We start from the raw sequence: 22177 nt of genomic DNA, 5'->3' as shown, positions 1-22177 counted from the left end.
TTTTTTTTACTGGGACCAGACCAGGAGTGATTTGGCGCAGCCCCTGAAAAAAACAGTGAAACTCACAGAGTTGGATGCGGCGTTGGTTAACCTGGTGAATCCAGGAACGCCGGCATCAAGCATTGTGACGGCTCTTCAGCTTCCACAAAAAATACGGAGCATCGATTTTACTGGGGTCCTCCATAGTTGATGGTGAAAAGAAAGGAAATCTGGTTGGCGTCGCTTTGATAGCTTCAGATACGCATATGAAGCGAATATGGGGAAATTTTTTTTTGATCCTGCGGAAGCTTTTGCCCGCGTTTGCACTGGTGTGAACGCAGCATAAATGTGTGCAGCCTCCAAATAAACAAAATGATACAAAAAACATATAAAACAACAGAAAAATACACAGTTACTCTAAAATCACATGAAACACACACATTGACTCCAAAAACACACACATTGACTCCAAAAACACACAAAATGAGAGATAAATACAACACCACAAGAAAAATACACCAAAATAACAAACACAAAAAACAAAGACAAAAAACACAAAACAATTGAGAAAAATAAATGACTCAAAACACAAAAGGGAACATGAAAAATAGACAAAAGTAAGAAAAAAAACAAACAAAACCACCGCAAAAACATAATAATGCTTTGTTACTTCCTGTGTTAATGCTCATGTCGGTCATTATTCTAAAGAATTTCATCACAGCCCCCACTGTGATAAAAGCTGCCCATCTCATCTCGATTATAGGTTGTCACAGATGGTTCATGTATGTTAATTTGTGAAAAAACCTTGAGACTAAAGATTCCATTATTATGAAGTGATATATTAAACATTTCCCTTTCATCCAAGAAGCTTCTTCTAATCTACTAAAATTAACATTACAATAACACATTAATCAGCTAAAACCAACCTGGCTCACAATTGTTTACTCCCACCTCACGTTCCCTGTTAGCAGGTGAACAATCCCACGCTTAGCGAGTTCTGTTATATAATAATAGCCTCAGCCTACCTGAAAATATCTGTTGTTCTATGACTAATACATGTTGGACGGGAGGAAAAACATCTTCAGGCAGGCTTTAAGAGAGCCCAGTTGTCCTAACAACAACACTATTATCACGTTGGGTCACTGATGTCAAAAGTGCACAAAAATAAAAACGTTCTGCAGATTAAATAGCTACAGACAATCAATTGTAGTTGACGATCATTCTCTTTTAAATTTGAGTTTTCTTTTAAAATACATTTGACAGACAAGTCTTTCAAATCTCAACATGCAAAAATCTCAAATCTGGACAAATTTGTTCAATTAAATGCTTACAAAAAAATTAATCCTTGTATATATTAAAAAGCAACTGATAAGTCCAGAATTAAATATGATTATTTTTCAGCTGAATGAGGCCTTAAGTAAGTGTTCAGAGTTATGTCTGACTAAAAATAAGATGCACTGAAGTCTGAGGTGTCTGACGCACAGCTCCACACTGCTGGTATCGACTGGTCTTAACGGAAATTTCAGGTCCGGTCAGTTCTAGGGCAAGACAAGGCAAAATGTGGTCTCGAGACCAAGACCGGTCTGTTGTAGAAGCAAAAAAACTTTCGATAAACATACCACTTGTTTTTGATAATGGTACCTGAATTACAGGTAGTTGCATTTACTTGTTCTCGCAAGTTTAAAAAACATGAAATAAATTTCAAACCATTTTGTCCTTGTAAAGGTGAAATTTGTATTTATTGATATTGCAATATGTCACAATGTATATTGTATTGTTTATCATCAGGATGTATAAAATCGTGACATGATAATCGTGAATCGTATCGTGGGATTCATGGCAATGCACACCCCTACTAAAAATAAATGAAATTAGGATTAAACAAGTATCTGTATACCATGTGAGTCTTCTCATGTATACCAGTGAGAGCCAGCATTTTCTTACCTGAGCAGTTAAAGGACACCCGGTCCAGCAGAGTTTGGATCCTCCAGCCCTCACTGTCTCCATCCCCATACTCAAGTCCGGCCTCTCCCCCTCCTCTCAGATGACACTCCCCACCAGCGGGCGGTGTATTATGGTGCAGTGTGATGGAGGCGGCCCCCTCTCCATCTAAACTGCTGTCGGTCACGTGCAGGGTGAAAATGTAGGAGTCTTTGTGGCGAAGGGCGCCTTGACGCAGCACCAGATTCATGCCATCGCTGCCTGTGGTGGTAGAGGAAAAGTCCAGGACCAGAGTCTCGTTCTGAAGCGTCATGGCACTCCAGCGCTGAAAAACAGTTGAGACAAAATCTTACAAGAACTCTTAGTGTAAGTTCACCCTGAGGTTTTTGCCGACCTGCCACTAAGGGGAAATTCAAAAAAATGCCTTGATTATGGGCGTTGCTCCTAGAGTAGTTAAGACACGCCCAATCACAGCAGCCCCGCCGCCACAGCGCTGCACAGTTCTGCATGGAGCTGTCAATCAATGCTCACTGTGGGCTGTGAGAGGAGGACATTTTTTATGGGAGGGGCGGGGCTGACAGTGATGGTTAGTGATGTCACTGATCAAAAAAGCTAAATTGAATTGCAAAAGCCGCCGTTCAACCCATAGAGGACATTCAATCTGACATTTGACAACTAAAAACGCAACGAAAAAAATTAGGCAGTATAAATAAATAATCATGTTTGCGGAGAAAAAACATTGAAATGTAGGAGTGAGTGCATGGTGAAATTGATGGAAACCTCTGAGCCTCTGTAGTTCCATATAAATAAAGCTATAATATAGCCTTGGGTCCTTCATGGGTCTACCAAACCTGCTTGTGACACAAGATAGATAATAGATGTATAGAGCATGACTATATTGAAGTTTTTTTTTCTATTTTGTGACTGATTCACCAGTGTGGCTTTCAATCAGTTTCAATCAGGAGACGTTGCTCAAGAAAGGCCACCACTACAATTCAACTTCATTACTAAAGTGTGTGTGTGTGTGTTTTGTGTATGTGTGTACACAAAGAACAATACGACAAATCAGTACCATTCTCATATTAATTAATTAATTGTCCATTTGTATTTAATCATCTTTGATCATTTATTGAAAGCATTCGTTAAAGGGACCCTCCACTATTTTTACAAATGTGGCCTAAAACCTTTGAAATGACCTTATTAGAGGAACTATGCCAAACAAAGCGTACCATATTTGTTTTATTAACTTTTAAAAATGGGACTACTTTACCGTTTTAAAACCTGTATTCCGCCATCTTTGAAATCATGTGATTGATGATGTCACATGGCCCATTTTGCCTGTAAAAATCCCATTGTTTTCTATTGGAGTGAAGCATTCAGCCTGTTTTTTAGATAATTTAGCAGCTTTTTTGGTCAAAATGCCAATTTGTGCTACTTTTGGTTGCTCTACATAATCAGGAAAAGTTAAAGATGTCGATGGAACCTTCTTTTGTTGACCAAAAGTGGATAAAAACAAAAAAAATCTATGACCGCAGGGGGCACCAGTTCCTACGCTACGGTTTGGTAGTAGACGATGAAGCAGAGAAGAAGAGCTCTCCTAAGGGACCTTTAGATGGCAGAATACAGGTTCTAAAACGATAAAGTAGTCCCATTTTTAAAAGTTAATAAAACAAACATGATATAAAATAATCCGTTTTGTTAGGCTAAGATGCTCTAAAAAAGGACATTTCAAAAGTTTTAGGCCACTTTTGTAAAAACTGAGCTAAATCTGGCATTTATTAACAGTTGTTTTTTTCCCTGTAATTATGTAAAGTATGTAGGGTAAGTCAGTGGTAAAAGGGCATTCATTCGGAACCAAACCCTGATGGTAGTAGTTCAATCTGTAGCTTAACACATAAAGCTGCTGTCTGCATGGGTTCAACAAACGTAATGTTCAACCATTGGAGTGGGGTAAAGCCAGATGATCTGTAATCATCTGGCTTTACTCACACAATGACCTCATTCTCACACCCACAAAACAGGCGTCTGAATCACAAATCCCAGGACAAGGCAAGGAGAAGGAAGAGCATGAGGAGCGGAAAGGAAATGCTGACTTCATTGTTGATGCCAGGGTTGGGATCAGTTACATTTGAAAAAATTACAATTCTGTCTTTAATTATCTATGGTCAATAACAACTCAATTATTATTATGGTGACCAGTATTTTTTCCAATTAAAATTACAATTACAATTATTATTTTCTTTCTGAAATCAATTACAATTATGTTCTCAATTACTAAAATTAAATTACAATGAATTACAATTACTGAGTCTTTAATGAACAAGCCCATAAAACGTAACCTTTCTCTTGTGTTAGCTTTCTGTTAGCATCTCTTATGATAACGGGTCAGTTTGGCGCCAATCAATTGTAAAATACAGAAAAAATATTATCTATCATCTAATTTGTTTCTCATCTCTGTTACTTTGTTAGGCTTCCTAATCAATGAAAATTTTGGTATTAATATTTTTGGTGTGGGCGTCTGAGCCTTTTTTCCCTTAATTAAAATTTTTTTTTAATGGTAAAATGATTCTGAAGAGAAATGACTGGTAGTGTTTAAGGTTGATTTGAAACATATTTTAATAATTGTTAACTATGCCTGCGTACGCCATAGAACTGTAACACGGTTCCCTAGGTTTGCATTTAATTAAATTGTAATTGACAGTTTTATTAGAAGCTCCATGACAGTTACAATCACAAAGTCAATTATGTGAACTCAATTACAATTCAATTACGATTACAACAGCAACAGATTTTTTCCAATTGATGATTAAAAGTACACTTACATCATAATGGTAGTTAATTACCAATTACAATTATAATCGAACCCAACCCTGATGCTGTACATACGTATCCATTTGGTTTAAGTGTGTGTGTGTGTGTGTGTGTGTGTGTGTGTATGTATGTGTGATTAATCAAAAACTCTCACTTACTCCACGGTATAAGCCTTTGCAGTTGGTGCAGTTTCCACTGAGGTATACGTATGAGTTGACGCTGACCTCATAAATAGACTGAGCCTTACAGGACACACACTCCAGGTAAACCATGGGGATGTCTCCACTCTGGACAAGCACCTGTCGCACAGACATCCGACATTAGCACAGTGGCTCGTGCATCACTTGTACGAATAAATGCAGTATTTCTGTGTTTCCCATGGGATTGGTTTTCACAGTGCGTAAGGAATAAACAAACTTAATCAGACTTAATCACACCTGTACGTCCACAATTTTAAGGATCCTTGTATCATATATCTTTCTTTAATTTTTTACGACTGTAACATGTCCCATTATTAAGCATGGCACGTTAATGGACACATTAATCTTTTTTATTTAGATTATTTGTCGCTCTCTCTTTTTTTAAAAGCAACTAAGCAATTTTTTTTGCCTCTTTTTTGGCCTCAGTTAACCAAAAATACTGTTGAAACAGGTTGCATAGAAGAGACTAACTGGTATATAATATAAATTAAAATGTATAACTTTAGTGACCCTAAAAAACAGCAACTGGGAATTGAATGTTTATAGGTGGATTTCTGTTCAAATGTCAAAAATTCATAAAAAAAATAATATTCTTCTGACATGAGTTTGCAAAATAACTTATTTACAAGCATTTACTGAGACACCAACAGAGAAACGTTCATGGCAATGATTTGCTAAAGTAACTCAACTTGTTTTTACTTACAGTCTGTGTGGTAGATTCTGGTGTCATACCATCTTTGCTGATGGTCAGTTTGAATGTGTACTCAACGCCTGCTTCCAGCTCAGAGCCAGATATTCCCAGCATGGGACCACTGGGTCCCAGTCCAAAGTTCAGAGTGGAGCAGTGCTCGGGTCCCTGTAAACAGAAATCAGAGCACGGCTTCATTCATACCACAAGCTGGGTTTAATACAAGGTGCTAACAACGACCATTTGGGTTAACGTAGCAATAATTATGTGAAATTATGGAAGCTAATTTCATTCCCATTCACAGTGCTCCACAGAACGCCACAGGAAATCATTCCTGCCTGTGGCAATCAAACTGTATATATCATCACTGTAACCTCATGGCTTGATTGTTGTAAATATCTAAATCATATTTGTATTATTTTTGTAAATATCTGTATCATAATTGTATATAATTTGTATATTTGTATTATTATTAGTAGTAGTATTAGCTATCCTACTTTATTTTCTACTACTGTAATGTGTGTGTATCTGATCACTATTTTTCAACAGTCTTTTACTTAATTATACACTTATTTATTGTTTATTCTTAATTTTTTCTTTGTTACTGTTTTTATTCTTTTATTTGTGATTTTTTTTTCCTTCTGTGTAGGGATGTAACGATTCACTCAACTCCCGATACGATTCGATTCACGATACTGGGTTCACGATTTATTTTACAAAATGGGAATGTAGACAAATTTTTTTTTTGGGAAAAAAACTAGAAAATACTGTATTATTTTCCTTTTATATTTCATTGTCAAAAGAATCCCTTGATAAACTATTCAAAACAATGCAATTTAACTAAAAATAAATCTTGAATGAAATAAATACAGGAATAATAGAAATGAAAATGAAGCCTATTAATTTAAATTCTGGTTCTATAATAAACAATGCAAAACTGCATAATAGTTCTTTTTCTTTTTAAAAGTGCAACTGAAAATGTATTTTGTGCCTTAACAATTGGACTTTAAAAAAAAAAAACGTGATTACACTGATTTACGTCATATTTGTTTGGACCAGCAGAGGACGCTGGTAACACAGTGGTCGGTTGGCATGCAGAAATTCTTGCAGTGAAGAAGAGAAGCTATGCTAGCAGACAGAGCTAATAGAAAAACGCGACTTTTACAGATATTCAAGTAATATTACAGATATTCTTTCGGTGCTAAAGAGGTAATGAATCATTTATTAACATATTTAAGAGTAGAAGGCAGCCAGAAAGAAAGTATTAGCAGACTCCGCCCGCCGCCTACACTTGTACACTTGCCCTCTGCTGGTTAAAAAAAGTACTGCGATTCAATTTTCAGAAAATCGATAGCAACCGTGATACCCATGAATCGATTTTTAACTGCCTTACGATTAATCGTTACATCCCTACTTCTGTGGCTGTAACAAAAGCAATTTCCCCCTGGGATTAATAAAGGAATTCTGATTCTGATTTATTTCCTTTTTACAAACACTATAATCGGGTACATGCTGTTGTTGAGTTGCAACAAAACAAGTACATTCAAAGAATTATGGTTTACTTCAAACCTAACATTGCAATTCAACAAAACTTTAAAACAACAAATTTCAAATTTCGAAGAGAAGAATAATAAAAACCAATATATCACAGTAAATCTAACTGCTGAACATTAAGCATGAAAAATAGAAAACCATGTCTTTCTTTGGTTTGCACTCAAATAACTTTATTATTACTGTTATAAAACTATATGATAGCACATTTAACTTTTGAAGAAGAATAATCAAATTGTTTTATTTTCTTTCAATAAAGGTTAAATATTATTTTATTTTTTTTATACACATTTTGTTGCAATGGGAGAGCCCCTGAAATTGCACAATTTTTTATACAGAAAACATTTGAGAACCACTGGAATAATGAATGAAGCATTTCATAGACTATTAAAACTCATTGATGCATTAGAACAGGGCCGCCCAATTAGGGGCGAGCAAGCGATTAGTTTTGGCCCACTGCCCATATTAGAAATTGATTTTTTTTTTTTGTATCTTTTAAAATATAAATATTAATGTCATACAATACAGAAAAAATCTAAAAAAATCTAAAGCTGATGTTCAATTACATTATTTTTCTCGAGTTTTAAAGGTGTGGACAATGTTGTGTTTTGATCATATAGGCGGGGTATGTTGTGTATCATTTTGTTGAATTTATGTTGAACTAAATGTATTTATAATAATAATAATAATAATACATTTTATTTGAAATTCAGCACCTTTCAGGTCACCCAAGGTCACTTAACAGTACATGATAAAACCACAACAACATAGTATAAAACCACAATAAAATTTAAGCCAAAATAGTCTAAAAACAACAGTAAAAATGAAGCTAAAACACAGACACAGAGCAGGGGGGGTCAGGGTGGAAATGCTGTTTTGAATAAGTGAGTTTTGAGTCTGGCTTTGAATTGTGAGAATGAGTCCATGTTCGTGAAGACATTTAGATGTTTCATGAGACACACAAAAAAAAAGAAAAGTGTTCTTCAATTTCAAAACTTTTTTAAGTGTTTTATTTTGCACAGTTAAGTTATTGGCATATTTAATTTCATGCAGTGTAACATGAATGTTTAGTTTTGGCCCGCGGTCCTCCACCGCAGGTCATTTTTGGCCCTTAAATGAAAATAATTTGGGCAATCCTGCATTATAAATATTAAGGCATCTCTGTTTTTAAACAAATACATCAGGTTCTATTCACTCTTTTGAGGTCTCAATCTTTCCAAGTCCAAATGAAAAACTACTTTGCTTTGTGTGGGCGGGAAAATCAATCTTCGTCTTTATCAGCAGCAGCTGTGCACAGCTGTACAGCTGTGTGTTCTCGTGTGTGTATGTTTATATGGAGTGTTTAATCGTGCGGTGAAGCACCAGTGAAGCACCAGCTGAAAAAAGTCGAGTGGATTTGTGGACGTTACATAAAGTGCACAGACATAAGTGTATGCACACACACACACACACGCACACACACACACACGCACACACACACACACACACACACACTTGCATAACTGTGTTGTTAATGAATTCCCTACACAACACTAAATGCCGCTATCACAGAGTAGTAAAGCCCGACCCCAGTCAACATGTGTTCAGTTATGCTCAAGGACTCTGAAAACCATTCACGTTCCAAACTAGCCACGTTGAAAAGATCAGAAATGACTAGAGATAATTTAAAAATGTACCCTGTACACTTGAGTTGAGTTGATATGCCAAACATATTGAAGTGTCTCACTGCTCCATCAGAAAGAACAGAATCATCCAGAATGACTGCAGCAAACCACCCTAAAATACCCATTCCTTTCCATCCAAACTTCCATGAAAACTTTTACAGCACCCAGAACCAGATGACAGTTACATAAATTCTCGACAGACCCCTTTTAAAAATTTTGGTTATCCGCAAAACAGTTTTAAAGGCCTCTGAAAAAATGTATTTTGTTGGACTTTTTGCTTCTTTTTTTGGTTGGGGGAACAGCTTAGAAATTAAAGACATAATCCTTAATAGCTTTTTTGAAACATGGACATTTATAATGTTGGGTAATCAATGTAAAAAAACTTGTCTCTATGTAATTTCATTTCTTTTCATCTGTGAACAGATCAGCATGACTTACTGCTCTTTGGGGCAGATTCACTAAGATCTGAAATAAAGGGTGGTAAACCAGGTGCGTCCCCCCAAATCCTTTGGTTTCCTCACCTGCTGTGGGGAATTCACCAACATTGCGGCACTTAAAGGTGTGCATATAGACGTGGTTGAGACTGCCCTATTTAAATGAACACTTTGCTCGTTCAACATAGAGAGGTGAACACACAGAAGATCAAAATTACACTTGAAGAAGTTCAATTGGAGGCAAGTGAACTCTGTCTGCTGCACAAATTTAATAATGCAGAAAACAAAATAAACAAAACATTTTATTATTTTTTTTAAACAACTTTAAAACCTAATGATACTTTTTTTCCCCTTAAAATGTGGCTGGTCCATCAGTTCCTGTAACTTTGCTCTTATTAGTCCATGAAAAACCGGCAGATTTGGACAGAAACCATCCTATTGATCTGTTGATGCCATTGATCTGAGTTAATGCAGCAACAGAGTCTGTCAATCAGTCCATCAGCACCATTTGAAGATGATCTACTGAGCATCATCCAGCAGGTCTGAGCTCCCGAGCAGCGCTTGTCACGCACAATCTCAGATGTGAACATTGCTGTGTAAATTAAGCAGCTGGTCAGCTGATTCTGGCCTGACGCTCCTGCCATCAACGCAACACGTTTTACGGTCAAAACATGGAGAGAAACACAGGAGCTCCCTGGAGCAGTGCGTCCGAAGCGACATTCATGGAGCTCCGGACGCACAGCAACCCTCTACACCGCAGCTACACCGAACTCCACGCTCGCCACCTCAGCTTGAATTGCATTGCTTCTACTGCATTAATTTATTTGCATTTCCCCCTCCCACTTGTGAGATCCGCCTACCTTACATATTCATCAGAGGGAAACACGCTACATGGATTGAAGGCGCATTGTGACGCGCAGTCCTGATTCCCTGGGTTTGTACCCCTTATTAGCGCATGAAGTGACGTTTTAATACCCCTAAACCTTCAGTGAATCCACCCCTTTGTGTCTCTAGTTAAAGGAACATTGGAACTGGGCAGATGTTAAAGCTACCAATGGCTGTCTGTTCTTACCTTGGAGGTACTCTGACATTCCCAGTGGTAAGTGAGCAGTGACTGGCGGTCTGGATCCATGTTGGGGTCATAAGACTGCTCTGCACTGAGCTGCAGGTCGTGAGTCCTGGACCATACTCTGTAGGTGCCACCGTCGATGATAGGCATCAGCCTAATGAGGAATTAGATACAATCACATAAAGTAGATTAAAAGAAGCACTTTTTTTTGTACATATTTCAACCTAGCAAGAAATTGCATAAGTGCACTTTACTACAAGAGGAGCTATGCTTTTAAGGACATACGTATTTTTTTATCATATTTTGAAAGTATTTTTTTTACAAATTGAGTTGTTTCAAATGCCCAAACTAAATGTACAAACCATAACATGGTGAAATAATAACCATTGCCAGTGGTATGTTAATTAGCTTAAAGCTAATGTTAGGCTTTAGCTTTTTATAGTTTAAGGCGACAAAATCTCTTCATCATAAGAAGTCTGTTTGTTGTTCAAAAACAATTAAGAAAATCACTTTAAAATTTTACTTCTAATTCACTAAAGTCACAAATGACTAGCCACTCCTCTAGCTCCTCCCCCTTTTGTACTATTAGCAGAAAGTGGAATTTTCTTTTTTATCAACCTGAAACAAGGTAACAATACTACATGTTACCTCACATAAATTTAAGTTATTTTAACTGAAGTTGAAAAAATGTTTGGAAATGACAAAAAATGTAAACACTAAATTAATTACCTTGATTAATAAATACGCAATGAGGAAAAACAAAAATATACAACAAATTTCTTGCAAATGACATTTGAGGGATTTTACAGTACAAGTTCACAGACACTTTAACACAGAAACGGTCTAAACTTTTGCTTCATACCTGGCAGCCATGACATTAAGTTGCAGACAGGCTGCTTTCCTCAGTGGTACTCCTTCATATGACAGAGAAAAAACCACTGTGTAGTTTCCAGTTGGCAGCACCATCTTTGGTAAGGACAGTTGCAGCCGCCGTACATCCACATCAGCGGGAAGGCGAACAAGTTTGTGAGATAAGGGTTGAGTTGCTACTCCAGGAAGCTGTGGTTGGTCTTTCATTTCTTTATCATCACAGGACGAAGCAGGAAATATCTGCCAGAGGTACTGGGCTCCATAGCGAATGCAACCTTTCAGATCCACGCTAGCCTCCACCAAGGTCAGCTGAGAGCGCCAGATTGGTAGCCGGGAAGCAACTTGCACCTTTGGCTCTTCACACTCTAACACACTGATGTTTACTGACACCTGGGCTATTACCCAGCTCACCAAGTTGCTGCAGTTGACCTTAAAGCAAAGACAAAGCTTGGTGACAAACCTTAGACATAGTCAAACTTTAAGTTTGAAGGATGAGGATACAAACCTGTACCAAGAAGTGACCGGGATGGCTGTACTTGTAACCCACAGATGTGGTATTGCTTTGAAGTGGAGTAGAACCATCACCAAAGTCCCACAAGCACATAAGAGAAGTAGATCTGGGTGTGACTGAAGTGGTTAGAGTGACCGTTTTGTTGATGAATGTATACTCTGGAAATGCTTCCAGGGAAGCCACCCTCAGCAGGTTCTGCACTTGAATGTATCTGGTGATGTTCTGACCATGCAGGTTGTTTAAGGCTTTCAGGTAGATAGTCAACAATCCAGGTTCTTCTGGCGTGTATGGGACCTGAAAGGGAGGTATGCGTTCAATTACGTTACTGTATGAGGACTGTGCTGATTCTAAGTCTTCTGAGTCATAGTTTTCTATTATCAGGGTTAGCACATGTGACTGATGAAACTCACACAATGCTAAAACTCTTAAAAACACCTATACTGTGTCAATGGGCCCACCTCCTTCCCCATCTGTGATGCCTTGTGATGCTGCAGGTCAAACGTCCACAGAAACCGAACAGGTTTCCCCGTCTCAATGTTGGCCACAAAGGTTCTCTTCATGCCAACAGCGATTGGTGCACAGCACCCATAAATGGAAAGACCACGCACAGGCTCCATCACCTCTATATGGAGATTCCGTCTCTTTGAACTCACCTATATTGTCAAATGGAGACATGAGGGATGAATATTGCAAAACTCTTCAAAGTCTTATGGTGCAACATGTACAAATGTGAAGGGAATTTAAAATGTCAAACTCAAGGTATTAGATGATTTTCTGTGCAAAACACTTTGAATACAGGGAGAAGCTATTAGTAACATTAATCTTACTACATTATGCAGTGAAATTAACCTCTTGTTTTGGGATTTTTTTCTATTCAGATGGAAAAGAGGCAGAACAATAATTAATCCATCAGAAACACAAGTTATTGATCCCTGGTTGATTTTATACATATATTCAAGTTTTTAAACACATTTAGTATTAGATGTGAATTTATATAAACTATATATTAATATATACATTCATTTTTCTCTTTCTTGCAATGAAGTTGATTCAAACTGCATGATGCCTCGTGATTCCATAACCAGCAAAGGCTGGAGTGGAGGCCGAGGTAGAACTGGAAATCTCCTTAACCTATAACAATATTTCATATTTGCATATTATTTTCCTTTGCTACTGGTTGCACTGTTATTACTTGTTTTCTTGTCGTTTTTCTCTATATACATTGTTTGCACCAGTCCCCCAAAAAGAAGAAAAAAAAACTCACATCGCGTAAACTACACCTGGCAATAAAACTGCTTCTGATTCTGATTAGAAACGTAAATAAAGGTTTTTTTTAAAAAAAAGAACAAGAAGAGTAATCTCAATCTCTCACCTTGTTAAAAGCAGTGAGATTCACCATGTACGTGTCCACTCGGGTGAAAATGTGACTATAGGTTTGGTTTGGCTGAGCAAAAATCGTGGCATCCCCTGTCATGCTGAGTATCAGATTCACATCTGAGCCGGCAGCCATCCATATAGTGAACTCCACCTTCTCATTGACAGCAACATGGTTATCGCTGGCCTTCAGCTCCAAACCCTGAATCTTGTCTTGGACAAAAAATTCTTTGGACACCACTTGCTCACTGACATCATTGGTGACATTTAAAATAACGATGGTGGTCTTTGGTCTCTGAAAAATCACAGATGTTGTGGATCCTGTTTCTGTTCGACCGTCGAGCGACCATGTCCACTTGAGATCACTTCCTGTCATCACCGCACCCTGCAGTGAGACGTTAGCACCGGTCGCTACAAAACTCTGCTCAGTTATGTTAGTAGCTGAAAAATTTAGCCCAGAAATGATTTCCTGGACAATAATAGTGTCTGACACGACCTCTGAGCTGACTTTATTGAAGACCTCCACAGAGACTTGTTTTTTCCCAGGACTGTCAAAAGAGTAGGTTATCCAGGGTTGGTTCCCCTGCAAAGTCTTTCCATCTACAGACCAGCGGTACTGCAGGTCTGAGCCCTCTAAAGTCAAAACTGTCAGGTTCGTTGAATCTCCGACTGCAATGGGGTTGTTGCTGACCTGCAGATAGATGCCGCCAGCTGGTTCCAAAAAGTAAATGGTTCGGTTGACAGACAGGTGACCCAGTAGATTCGCAGCCCAAAGGACAATGTCACACGGACCAGGATTGGAGAAATTTAGCTCGACAGTCTTCCCTGTAGAGTTGAAAGAGTTGACAGGGTCTATATCTCGAATGAAAATCCACGTAAAAGTCATGTTGGTGCCTTCTTTTAAGCCAGCTTGAAGATGGAGAACATAGTTTGTAGCAAAGCAGCAGCTCTCCAAAGCTGTGGCCCCACTTCCTCCTAACTCCTCTGTTAAAATCTGCAAACCCTCCAACTCGCGCTGCACAAAGAGAAAAATACTAGCTTGTGCTGTTCCGACATCATTTTCTGCTGTCACAATGATATTGAAAGTGCCAACAGAACGGAATGTGTAAAACATGGTGTTTGTCCCTGGGATGGCGGTGCAGCGGTCACAAAGAATCCAGGAGAACCGCACGTCATCCCCCTCATCCAGGTGGGCCTCAAAGTCAACAGAGGCATTAAGAGAGACATTGATCAAGCTGGAATTCACCGTCAGTCCACGTACTGGTGCTAGCACTGTCACGAGTAAAAAAGTGTCATTGTGGCTAACTGAGTTGGCTGCCTTTAGTGTAATGTTGTAGTGCCCTGTTTTGTTGTAGGTATGGAAAATACTCTGGCCTTTGCACACATTACCGTCTCCAAGAACCCAGGAGTAAGTAACACTGGAGGCCAAGGGAGAAGTCCTGAATGTATAAGGTGCTCCAAGTGTCAGATTGTTTAACTTAGTTCCATTATGAAAAATATAAATTGGTCCAATAGGCGTCTGAACATCAACCGCTACACTGGTGTTAATTGCAGAGATGTTATTAAAAACCACGACTGTTACTGTGTATTGTCCTGGGTTTTTATAAGTAGTTACAATGTTAGAGCCATGGGTGAGTAGCAGATCTTCCTCCCTACCAAAGTCCCACTGATAGCTGTAGCTGAACTCTGGCTCAGCCTTAACCTGCAGCCTTATTTCCTCTCCAACTGAAAAAAATGATTTGTCAAGAGTGAGGTTGATCTTGGTCAAAGCTGGCTGCACACACACCAAACTAAAAAAACTGGGCTTAGCTGCCTTGTTCACTCCGCTGTAAACCAGCAGAGAGAGGTGGTAGCTTCCACTGGTCCGGTATGTGTGTGAGACTCTGGGGTTGCCAAGGTGGGTCTCTTTAGGGCTTCCATCCCCAAAACTCCATTCGTAATGATGAAGGGATGTGTTACCAGACACCAATGCAGAGAAGTTGCTGGTTGTTCGCTCTTGGACACATCCTAATGGTTCCATCTTTATAACTTCGAAAATAAACACCTGAACGGGAAGAGTCATCCAACCAGAGCTGACGGAGTTCATAGCGGTCACGTTGACTGTGTAGTTTCCTTCATTTGCATAGACGTGAGACACGTGAGGTTCAACTGTTGTATAGACTTTGCCATCGCCCATTGAAAAAGTCCATGTGATGTTATTTCCAGATGCAAGGCGTGCCGACACTTTGGTAGGACTGTGAAACTCTGTCGGAGAAGAGCTTTCAGCTGTGAGTTCTTCAATCTCCTCATACACAAACATCTCAGCACAAGCCTCTGTAGCACTGATGGTGTTATTTACAGACACGCAGATGTTGAAGGCACCACCCTGCATGTAGGTGTGTGCCACACGGCGCCCTTGTTGCCGGGTTGATCCATCCCCAAATTGCCAGTCATAGTGAATGCCGTAGGGTGAGGGCAGAGGGTGTGCTTCAAAATCAACTGATTTCCCAGCCAGGAGAAGCTGTGGCTCAGTCTGTATGTCAACACGAGTGAGGATGCTGTAGACACTCATGTTGATACTCTTACTGATGTTTTCATAACGATTGGACACAGAGACCACTGCTGGGTATATTCCTGTGTGAGAAAGGAGAAGAAAACATAACCCAGCAGCCTTAAACAAGAAGAGTAAAAAAAAAAGAAAAATCGATGCTCAAACGTCCTCAAGAACTAAAACAATGCATGAATATTAGTCAATACATCCAAATGCAGATATTAAATGAAATGTATATTCAACATCATTATTGACTGATCAGCTGTTGAGGTACTATTGCAAGAAAGTAAATAAAACAGGCATGCATGTGAGGAGAAACTTTGGTCAGTGTTGACAAAATCCTACAAAAAGAGTTAAGTAATAAACCATTACATTTGCTCTGTTAAATTTCAGTTTCAGTTACTAACCCGAAGTTACATATTTAGGTTTAATAAGGCTTCCTTTCCAATTTAACTTGATTATGTTAAATATTAAAAGGAAAAATAAAAAAAAGATGGTAAAAATCACCAGTTTTGAGACTAAAGTGTTATTTTGTAAAATCACTTTTGTAGTACGCTAATCTACATCACCTTTACTTCATGGTGCGCTACTCTATTAGTTTTACCTAGGTCTGTAAACTAATTTATTTTTTCTTGTATTGTGGTTCTAAGTCCTTTTTCCTGTTCCTATTTACACACGGAGATGTGTTGTGAGTGTATTTGTTTACTCTCGACACAGATTTTAACCCGAGGGACCGTTGTCCAGAGACAGTTTGACTGAGCACCTGCAAGTTACGCGGTGGAAACTACACAGCCTACTTTTACAGTCGAGTCGCCGCTTTAAGGGTCGCCAGCTGGCCTGATGCCATGTTCAGGCGGCACACAACAGATGAAATATAATAATAACAATGTGAGGTGAATGCAAATAAGGGAAAACTGTCAAGTAGATGCACAGTGTGTATTATTCTCCACACAGTAACAATGCAAATGTCAATGTCATCTTTATTTATTTAGCACATTTAAAACAGCCAGTGTCCTACCGAAGTGCTTTTCAGTAAAATAGGCTGAAAAAGAAAAAGCAATAGTAAAAAAATAAATAACAAAAAAAAAAACATAATATAGAGATTTAGAAGAAAAAAAGACAGAATAAAATCAACTACACTCTGCCAAAGTGATCAGTAAAGTAGCTGATTAACTTTTTTTAGTGAAGTAACTTTTTTTGTAGCAACTGCAACAACACAGTCAATCACAAAAGCATTTTGGTCCTTCTGACAGGGACAGAAATTAAAGATTACCTGGCTGAGAGTAGTTGTAGCTGATGCTCTTTCTGAGGTTGACCTGAGTCGGGGAGTCATTGCAGATTAGGGAGGACAGATAAGGAGGCTTGTATTCAAACTCTTTATAACCACCATCGCCAAATGACCATCTGCAGCATAAAAGAAACCAGAAAACCTCAAAATACATTTTTCAGCTCATCATGAGCTTTGACTTCCTTTTCATTCCAAACTCTGCAGTTGTTTGAACAGATTTATCTTTTAATGCAACTTGTGGAAACAGACACGTATATAATCCAGTTAACTTAAAAAAATGAAAGTTTGAAGACTTTTCTTATTGTTTACCTCAGGATTTCGGTTAGAAGAAATAAAAAAATAAACATTCAGAAATCCCTCCATGGATTGAGAGAGAGAATCTATGAAAAATTGCAATAAAGCTAGGAGGTTGTGAAAAAAAAAAAACAAGAGTAAGGGAGCGAGAGGAAAACTTGGTGCAGAGGAAAAACCAGCCGTGTTGAGGGGAAAATGCTTGTCAGCTATTTTCATAAACCACATGCTTATAAATCTAAGGCTCTACTTTGACTTGACTTGGCTGTAGCAGTGCTGTAATTGTACAAGGGGACAGAAAATGATGAAAAACAGGAGGAACAATAAAGGGCGAAGAGAGAAGCAGCAGCTTTGCATCGTGAATGGTTCTCACTTTGCAATGAGCTCATGATTAACTAACTGTTGAGCTTTGTACCCTCACCTAAATGTGGCGGACACAGACATGTCCACGATCACCGATGTGGTCAAAGTCAGGGTGGAGCCTTGGGGAACCACATCAGGTACGCCCATAACGGAGAGGTTATTCATGGGCTGAAGCCTGTCCACGGTGATGTTGAAATGCTCCGTCAGGGAGCTGACGTGGTTCATAGCTGTCACCTGGGAAAAGGCGTCACATGGTAAAACATTTCACTCTTGTATGTCCAAAGGATTTGTACTCTCAAACTTTGAAAACGTCCAGCTTTTTAAAAATATTTTATCTGTTGATGTTTAGACTCTACAAAGACTTAAAAAAAGCTGATAGTATAATTAAAGGTAAAGTCCGCAATTCTGTTCACAAACACATTTTCTTAAACAGGGTGAAATTGACTTTCTATCCTGAGAGTTTACAATACATTATGTATTCAGCCTCTTTGGCTGCTGCATTTCTATAAAAAAACTCTGACCAATTCCTGTTATTTGGTACAGATGAAAAGAACCAAATAGATGCCTTCATGTCCAATCAGAATTCCTTCATGTCAATTTTATAGCAGATGCGCGAAAAAAGCTTGTGAGGGCTTGGCTTTGGACGGGGAACAGACGGGAGCATACAGAAGGGGGAGGAGGGGCTGGAGCTTAGCACAAGTCTTGCGAGCTCAAATCATGCCAGCTTTCCAACATTACGGACTGCACCTTTAAGTGCCATAAAATATCTGCAAACTAAGACTCTTTGATTGTACTCAGCCTATTTAATGATATGAAACCTTCAAACTGTAAATATATAAATACTGTTTTTTTAAAATATATATATTAGTGTGTATTTCACATAGGGGTCAATGACTTGAATATTATGATGAAATAAATATAGAAATACTTTGAAATCTTATACAGGACTATAGTATAACTAAAATACATTTGATCAGATTTTGTGTAATTTTAAAGATTTTTTCAAAACAGCAGTCATGGCCAGACAGTCACACCACATGGTATTTTGTCACTTTGAATAACAGAAAAAATTACAGAAGTAATTTAGTAAGTAGAGTAAAATTCAAAAATATCAAAGTGAGCACATAGATACTAAGTTACTACATATTTGGTATTTTTTATGCATTTAAACCTTTTTTTTTTCACAAAAAGAAATGCAGTTGGACAAAATATGAATTCACTCACAGTGAGCTTGTAGATGGCAGCGTTCTGGTAAATGACATTAAGGACGGTGTTGTAATAGGTGAAGTAGGGTTTGTCATCCACGGTCCATTTGAAAGTGGGATTCGTGCCTTCACGCACTGATGCTGTGTAGCTCTAAATCACAAATGAAATGTAGTGTGTTTAATATCAAATATACATTATTGATACGATTTGGGAAAACACAGACACGTCACTTACCACCACAGACTCCATCAGCACCCTGTGTACAGGATGTGGATTCACCACCAGTCCTCTGAGCGGCTCTTCTACGTGGACGACCACCACCAGACTGGCCTCAGTCACGTTATTGGAAGCGTAGAGTTCCACCTCTGCTGGACTCTGATGTTCCTCCTTTTCCAAGCTCAGGTCCAGCACTGCATACAGACTTGGTTCTGCAACCTCCCCCCCAGAGCCTGGGGTCGGCCCCTTCTGACAGAGAGCTGGACTGGATGAAAACCCTTCTGGACATTTAGGCAAGAACGTCACGCTGTGGTTACTGCCTCGTAGAGAAGCCCGGGTCACGTAGGAGGATTTCACGCGCAGCAGGAGGCGCGTGTCGTTTGGCTGCAAGTAGATGCTGTTGTTTTGTGGAGGGGGGTGGAGGATTGTTAAACCCAGAGGGGGCACCAAGAGGCATGAGGCTGATGATGGGTATGATGGCTCGGAAGAACTCACCTAAAACGTAAATCAAGTTTAATTTCAACAAAGAACCAGAGGTGGCCACAGTACTCAAGTAAAAGTATAGATACTTGAATAAAAAATTACTCGTAAACTTGTAAAACTATTGAAGTTGCTCTCCTACTTGAGTAAAAGTAAAAAAAGTACAGTACATGCTACTAAATGCACTTCAGTAAAAAAAGTAAATAGTAAAACAAATGTCCCTTCAATAATAAGGCAAGGTTTTAAAACCAGGAAATTCCACATCTTTTATTTTTTAGGAACTTGTAAAATACTGGTACATGGAAACAAGTTAAAGCTGTTTAAACACCTGCAGAATTTAGCAGTCATAGTAGATAAAACTTGTAAATAAAATGTTTTTGGAAAAAAATAAGTACAAATGCTCAATTAAACCCATAACAGCTTTGAGTTTAACATTTTTAAAAACTTGAAAATGTTAATGTTTTTTTTATTCCTATGTGTTGTAATTAAAGAGTAACTAAGGCCCTGCTTTCTTCTGACCTGCCACTAGGACGGAAATTCATAAAAATGCCTTGATTATGGGCGGAGCTCCAGGAGCAGTTAAGACACACCCAGTCTATACTATACAATCTCCAATGAACAATCTATGCTCTGCAAACTAGCTACTCATTACTCAATATACCTCTCTATTCACTCTACTCTCAGTCCAACCTTCTCACCACAGATTGTAGTGCTAGTTTTTATAAAAGGGGCGGTGCTAATAGTGCTTGTTTGTGACACAAGATGGTCCCAAAACATCACATGATCTTGTTCTCAGCCAATAGTTAAAATCAATTGTAATAGCAGGGTTTCAACCAATAGAGGGCAGTCACAACAACAAAATATGCCAATTTGAAATACTTTGACTAAAATGTTGAGAATTGGACTAGGATCAATCAACAAATACATATGTATTCATCAGAAAAAAGTGGTTTTGGGGTTTAGTTACTCTCTAAAAAAGAAAAATCAGTCAAATAGGGCTGCATACAGCAAAACCAAAAATACAAAAGTTTTCAAAAGATAAAACTCTGTCCAATGCTCAACGTGTAAATGAAATCATTCCGAAGAGTTTTCTGAGGCCAATATTACCAAATAAAGATTAGAAGGCAGTTCCACCGTGGTTTGTACATTCTTAATAGAAGTTCATCAGATGCATGCTGGGAAACATCATGCTGCTTCGATGACTTACCAGCAGGCTGTAAAGTCCAGACTGCGACAGACCAGCAGACAGCTGTGCTCCCTTCAGCTGGGTCTCACTTTGTCCCACATAGAGCACTCTGACAGGGCAGACCACTTGGTCCAGCCAGCCTCCCTCGCCATCCTTTACGAGCGCCTCCACGTCCAGCACTAGGTCGGACTGAGGGTCAGCCTTGTGGTTGGCAGAAACGCCTGTTGAAAGCCACTCTGATTGGTTTAGGACTAAAACAGGTTGCTGCCATGCTGAATGCAAAGAGGACTGGCAGTGTAGGAGAGCGGATGGGCCAGCGTCGTGCTGCAGGGCGATGACATCACCAGGCGAAACCAGTAAGTCCTCCAGCTTGTTTTGTGCCTGAATAAACAGAGATGAGACGACTGCGGGATATCAAAAAATATTTGGAAGTCAAGATTTTGTCAAAAATTGAAAAGAATATCTTCTCGAAGAGTTAGTTGTATGTTTTGGATCTTGATGGTCTTAAATAGGGCTGGGCGATATATCGAGATTCAAGATACATCGAGTTTTCTATTTTAGCGATTACAATATCACCTATATCAATATATATCTATATATATATATATATGTATACATATATCTATAAATATTATTTCTATAGTTTATTTTGTATCAAAATAATATTGTTTTAGGAGTTACTGCTTTTGCTACATCTCAGAACAGCATGAAAAGCACAGTTAGATGGATCACTGAGTGTGTCCTAACCCAAATCTGCCAATAAACAAGCCACGTTGCAGAACTCACTCACACATGCTGTCCCATAGAGGAGAAAAAGTCAAAAGTGACACATATTGTGCAGTTGTTTGTTAATAAATGTCAGACTTCATTTGAATTAAAATGATCAAGATTTATATCGTATATATCGCCATTTTGAGAAAAAATATTGAGATATGAGTTTTGGTCCATATCGCCCAGCCCTGATCTCAAATAAGATCGGCTGAATACTAAACACTAAGATTAGATGGAAAAAGTGGATCCACTCACGAGAACATGTGCAGCTGGACCGACTGGCAGAAGGAAAACCACCTCGTCTTGTAGGGTGTATCGTGGCCTAAATGTCCCTGGAGGTATGTGGTGAGAATGGCTGCAGTTGGGACAAGATGAAGACTGGCAGGGACTGGAAAGGGGAAGGCAATGGTTCTGGAAGGGGCACCACTGCATAAGTTGTGGGCACGAGGCTGGAGCGCTGGTCCTGGTGTCATTGGGTATGCACAGGGCTACAGGAGAGCACGCTGGACCTCCACAACCTGGGACACAGGTTGCAGCTTTACACTACTTGTTCAAACTGAAAAAATAACAAATAATAATACACCACCAAGATACTTAAAAAAAATGAAGACACGTGCATGTACACCGTTTAGAGGATAGAGAAAAAATGAAAATAAAACTATTTAAATAACAAAAACATTTCACAAAATCTTATGAAATCAGAATTAAAACCACTATTAAGACTCAACAAAACCATGGGGTTTGATCGAACCCA

The 22177-nt window shown here is 38.7% G+C and overlaps 1 protein-coding gene across 2 annotated transcripts in view; it reads right to left on the bottom strand.

Annotated features, from left to right (window-relative positions):
- pkd1a (polycystic kidney disease 1a) overlaps positions 1–22177 on the bottom strand; it is a 128381-nt gene that overhangs the window by 54282 nt on the left and 51922 nt on the right. For both annotated transcript variants that reach the window (XM_028444780.1, XM_028444789.1), the window contains exons 13-26: positions 21679–21941; positions 20674–21033; positions 19005–19481; positions 18789–18920; positions 17623–17798; positions 16896–17026; positions 13091–15705; positions 12177–12371; positions 11713–12012; positions 11200–11636; positions 10341–10491; positions 5635–5787; positions 4890–5030; positions 1924–2245 (exon numbers count right to left, since the gene is read on the bottom strand). In XM_028444780.1, coding sequence (XP_028300581.1) covers positions 1924–2245; positions 4890–5030; positions 5635–5787; positions 10341–10491; positions 11200–11636; positions 11713–12012; positions 12177–12371; positions 13091–15705; positions 16896–17026; positions 17623–17798; positions 18789–18920; positions 19005–19481; positions 20674–21033; positions 21679–21941 — 5853 coding nt within the window. The remainder of the gene's footprint in view (positions 1–1923; positions 2246–4889; positions 5031–5634; positions 5788–10340; positions 10492–11199; positions 11637–11712; positions 12013–12176; positions 12372–13090; positions 15706–16895; positions 17027–17622; positions 17799–18788; positions 18921–19004; positions 19482–20673; positions 21034–21678; positions 21942–22177) is intronic.

The sequence above is a fragment of the Gouania willdenowi genome, chromosome 1 (genome assembly GCF_900634775.1).
Source record: "Gouania willdenowi chromosome 1, fGouWil2.1, whole genome shotgun sequence".
NCBI lineage: Eukaryota > Metazoa > Chordata > Actinopteri > Blenniiformes > Gobiesocidae > Gouania > Gouania willdenowi.
This window is presented reverse-complemented; position numbering and strand designations above follow the sequence as displayed.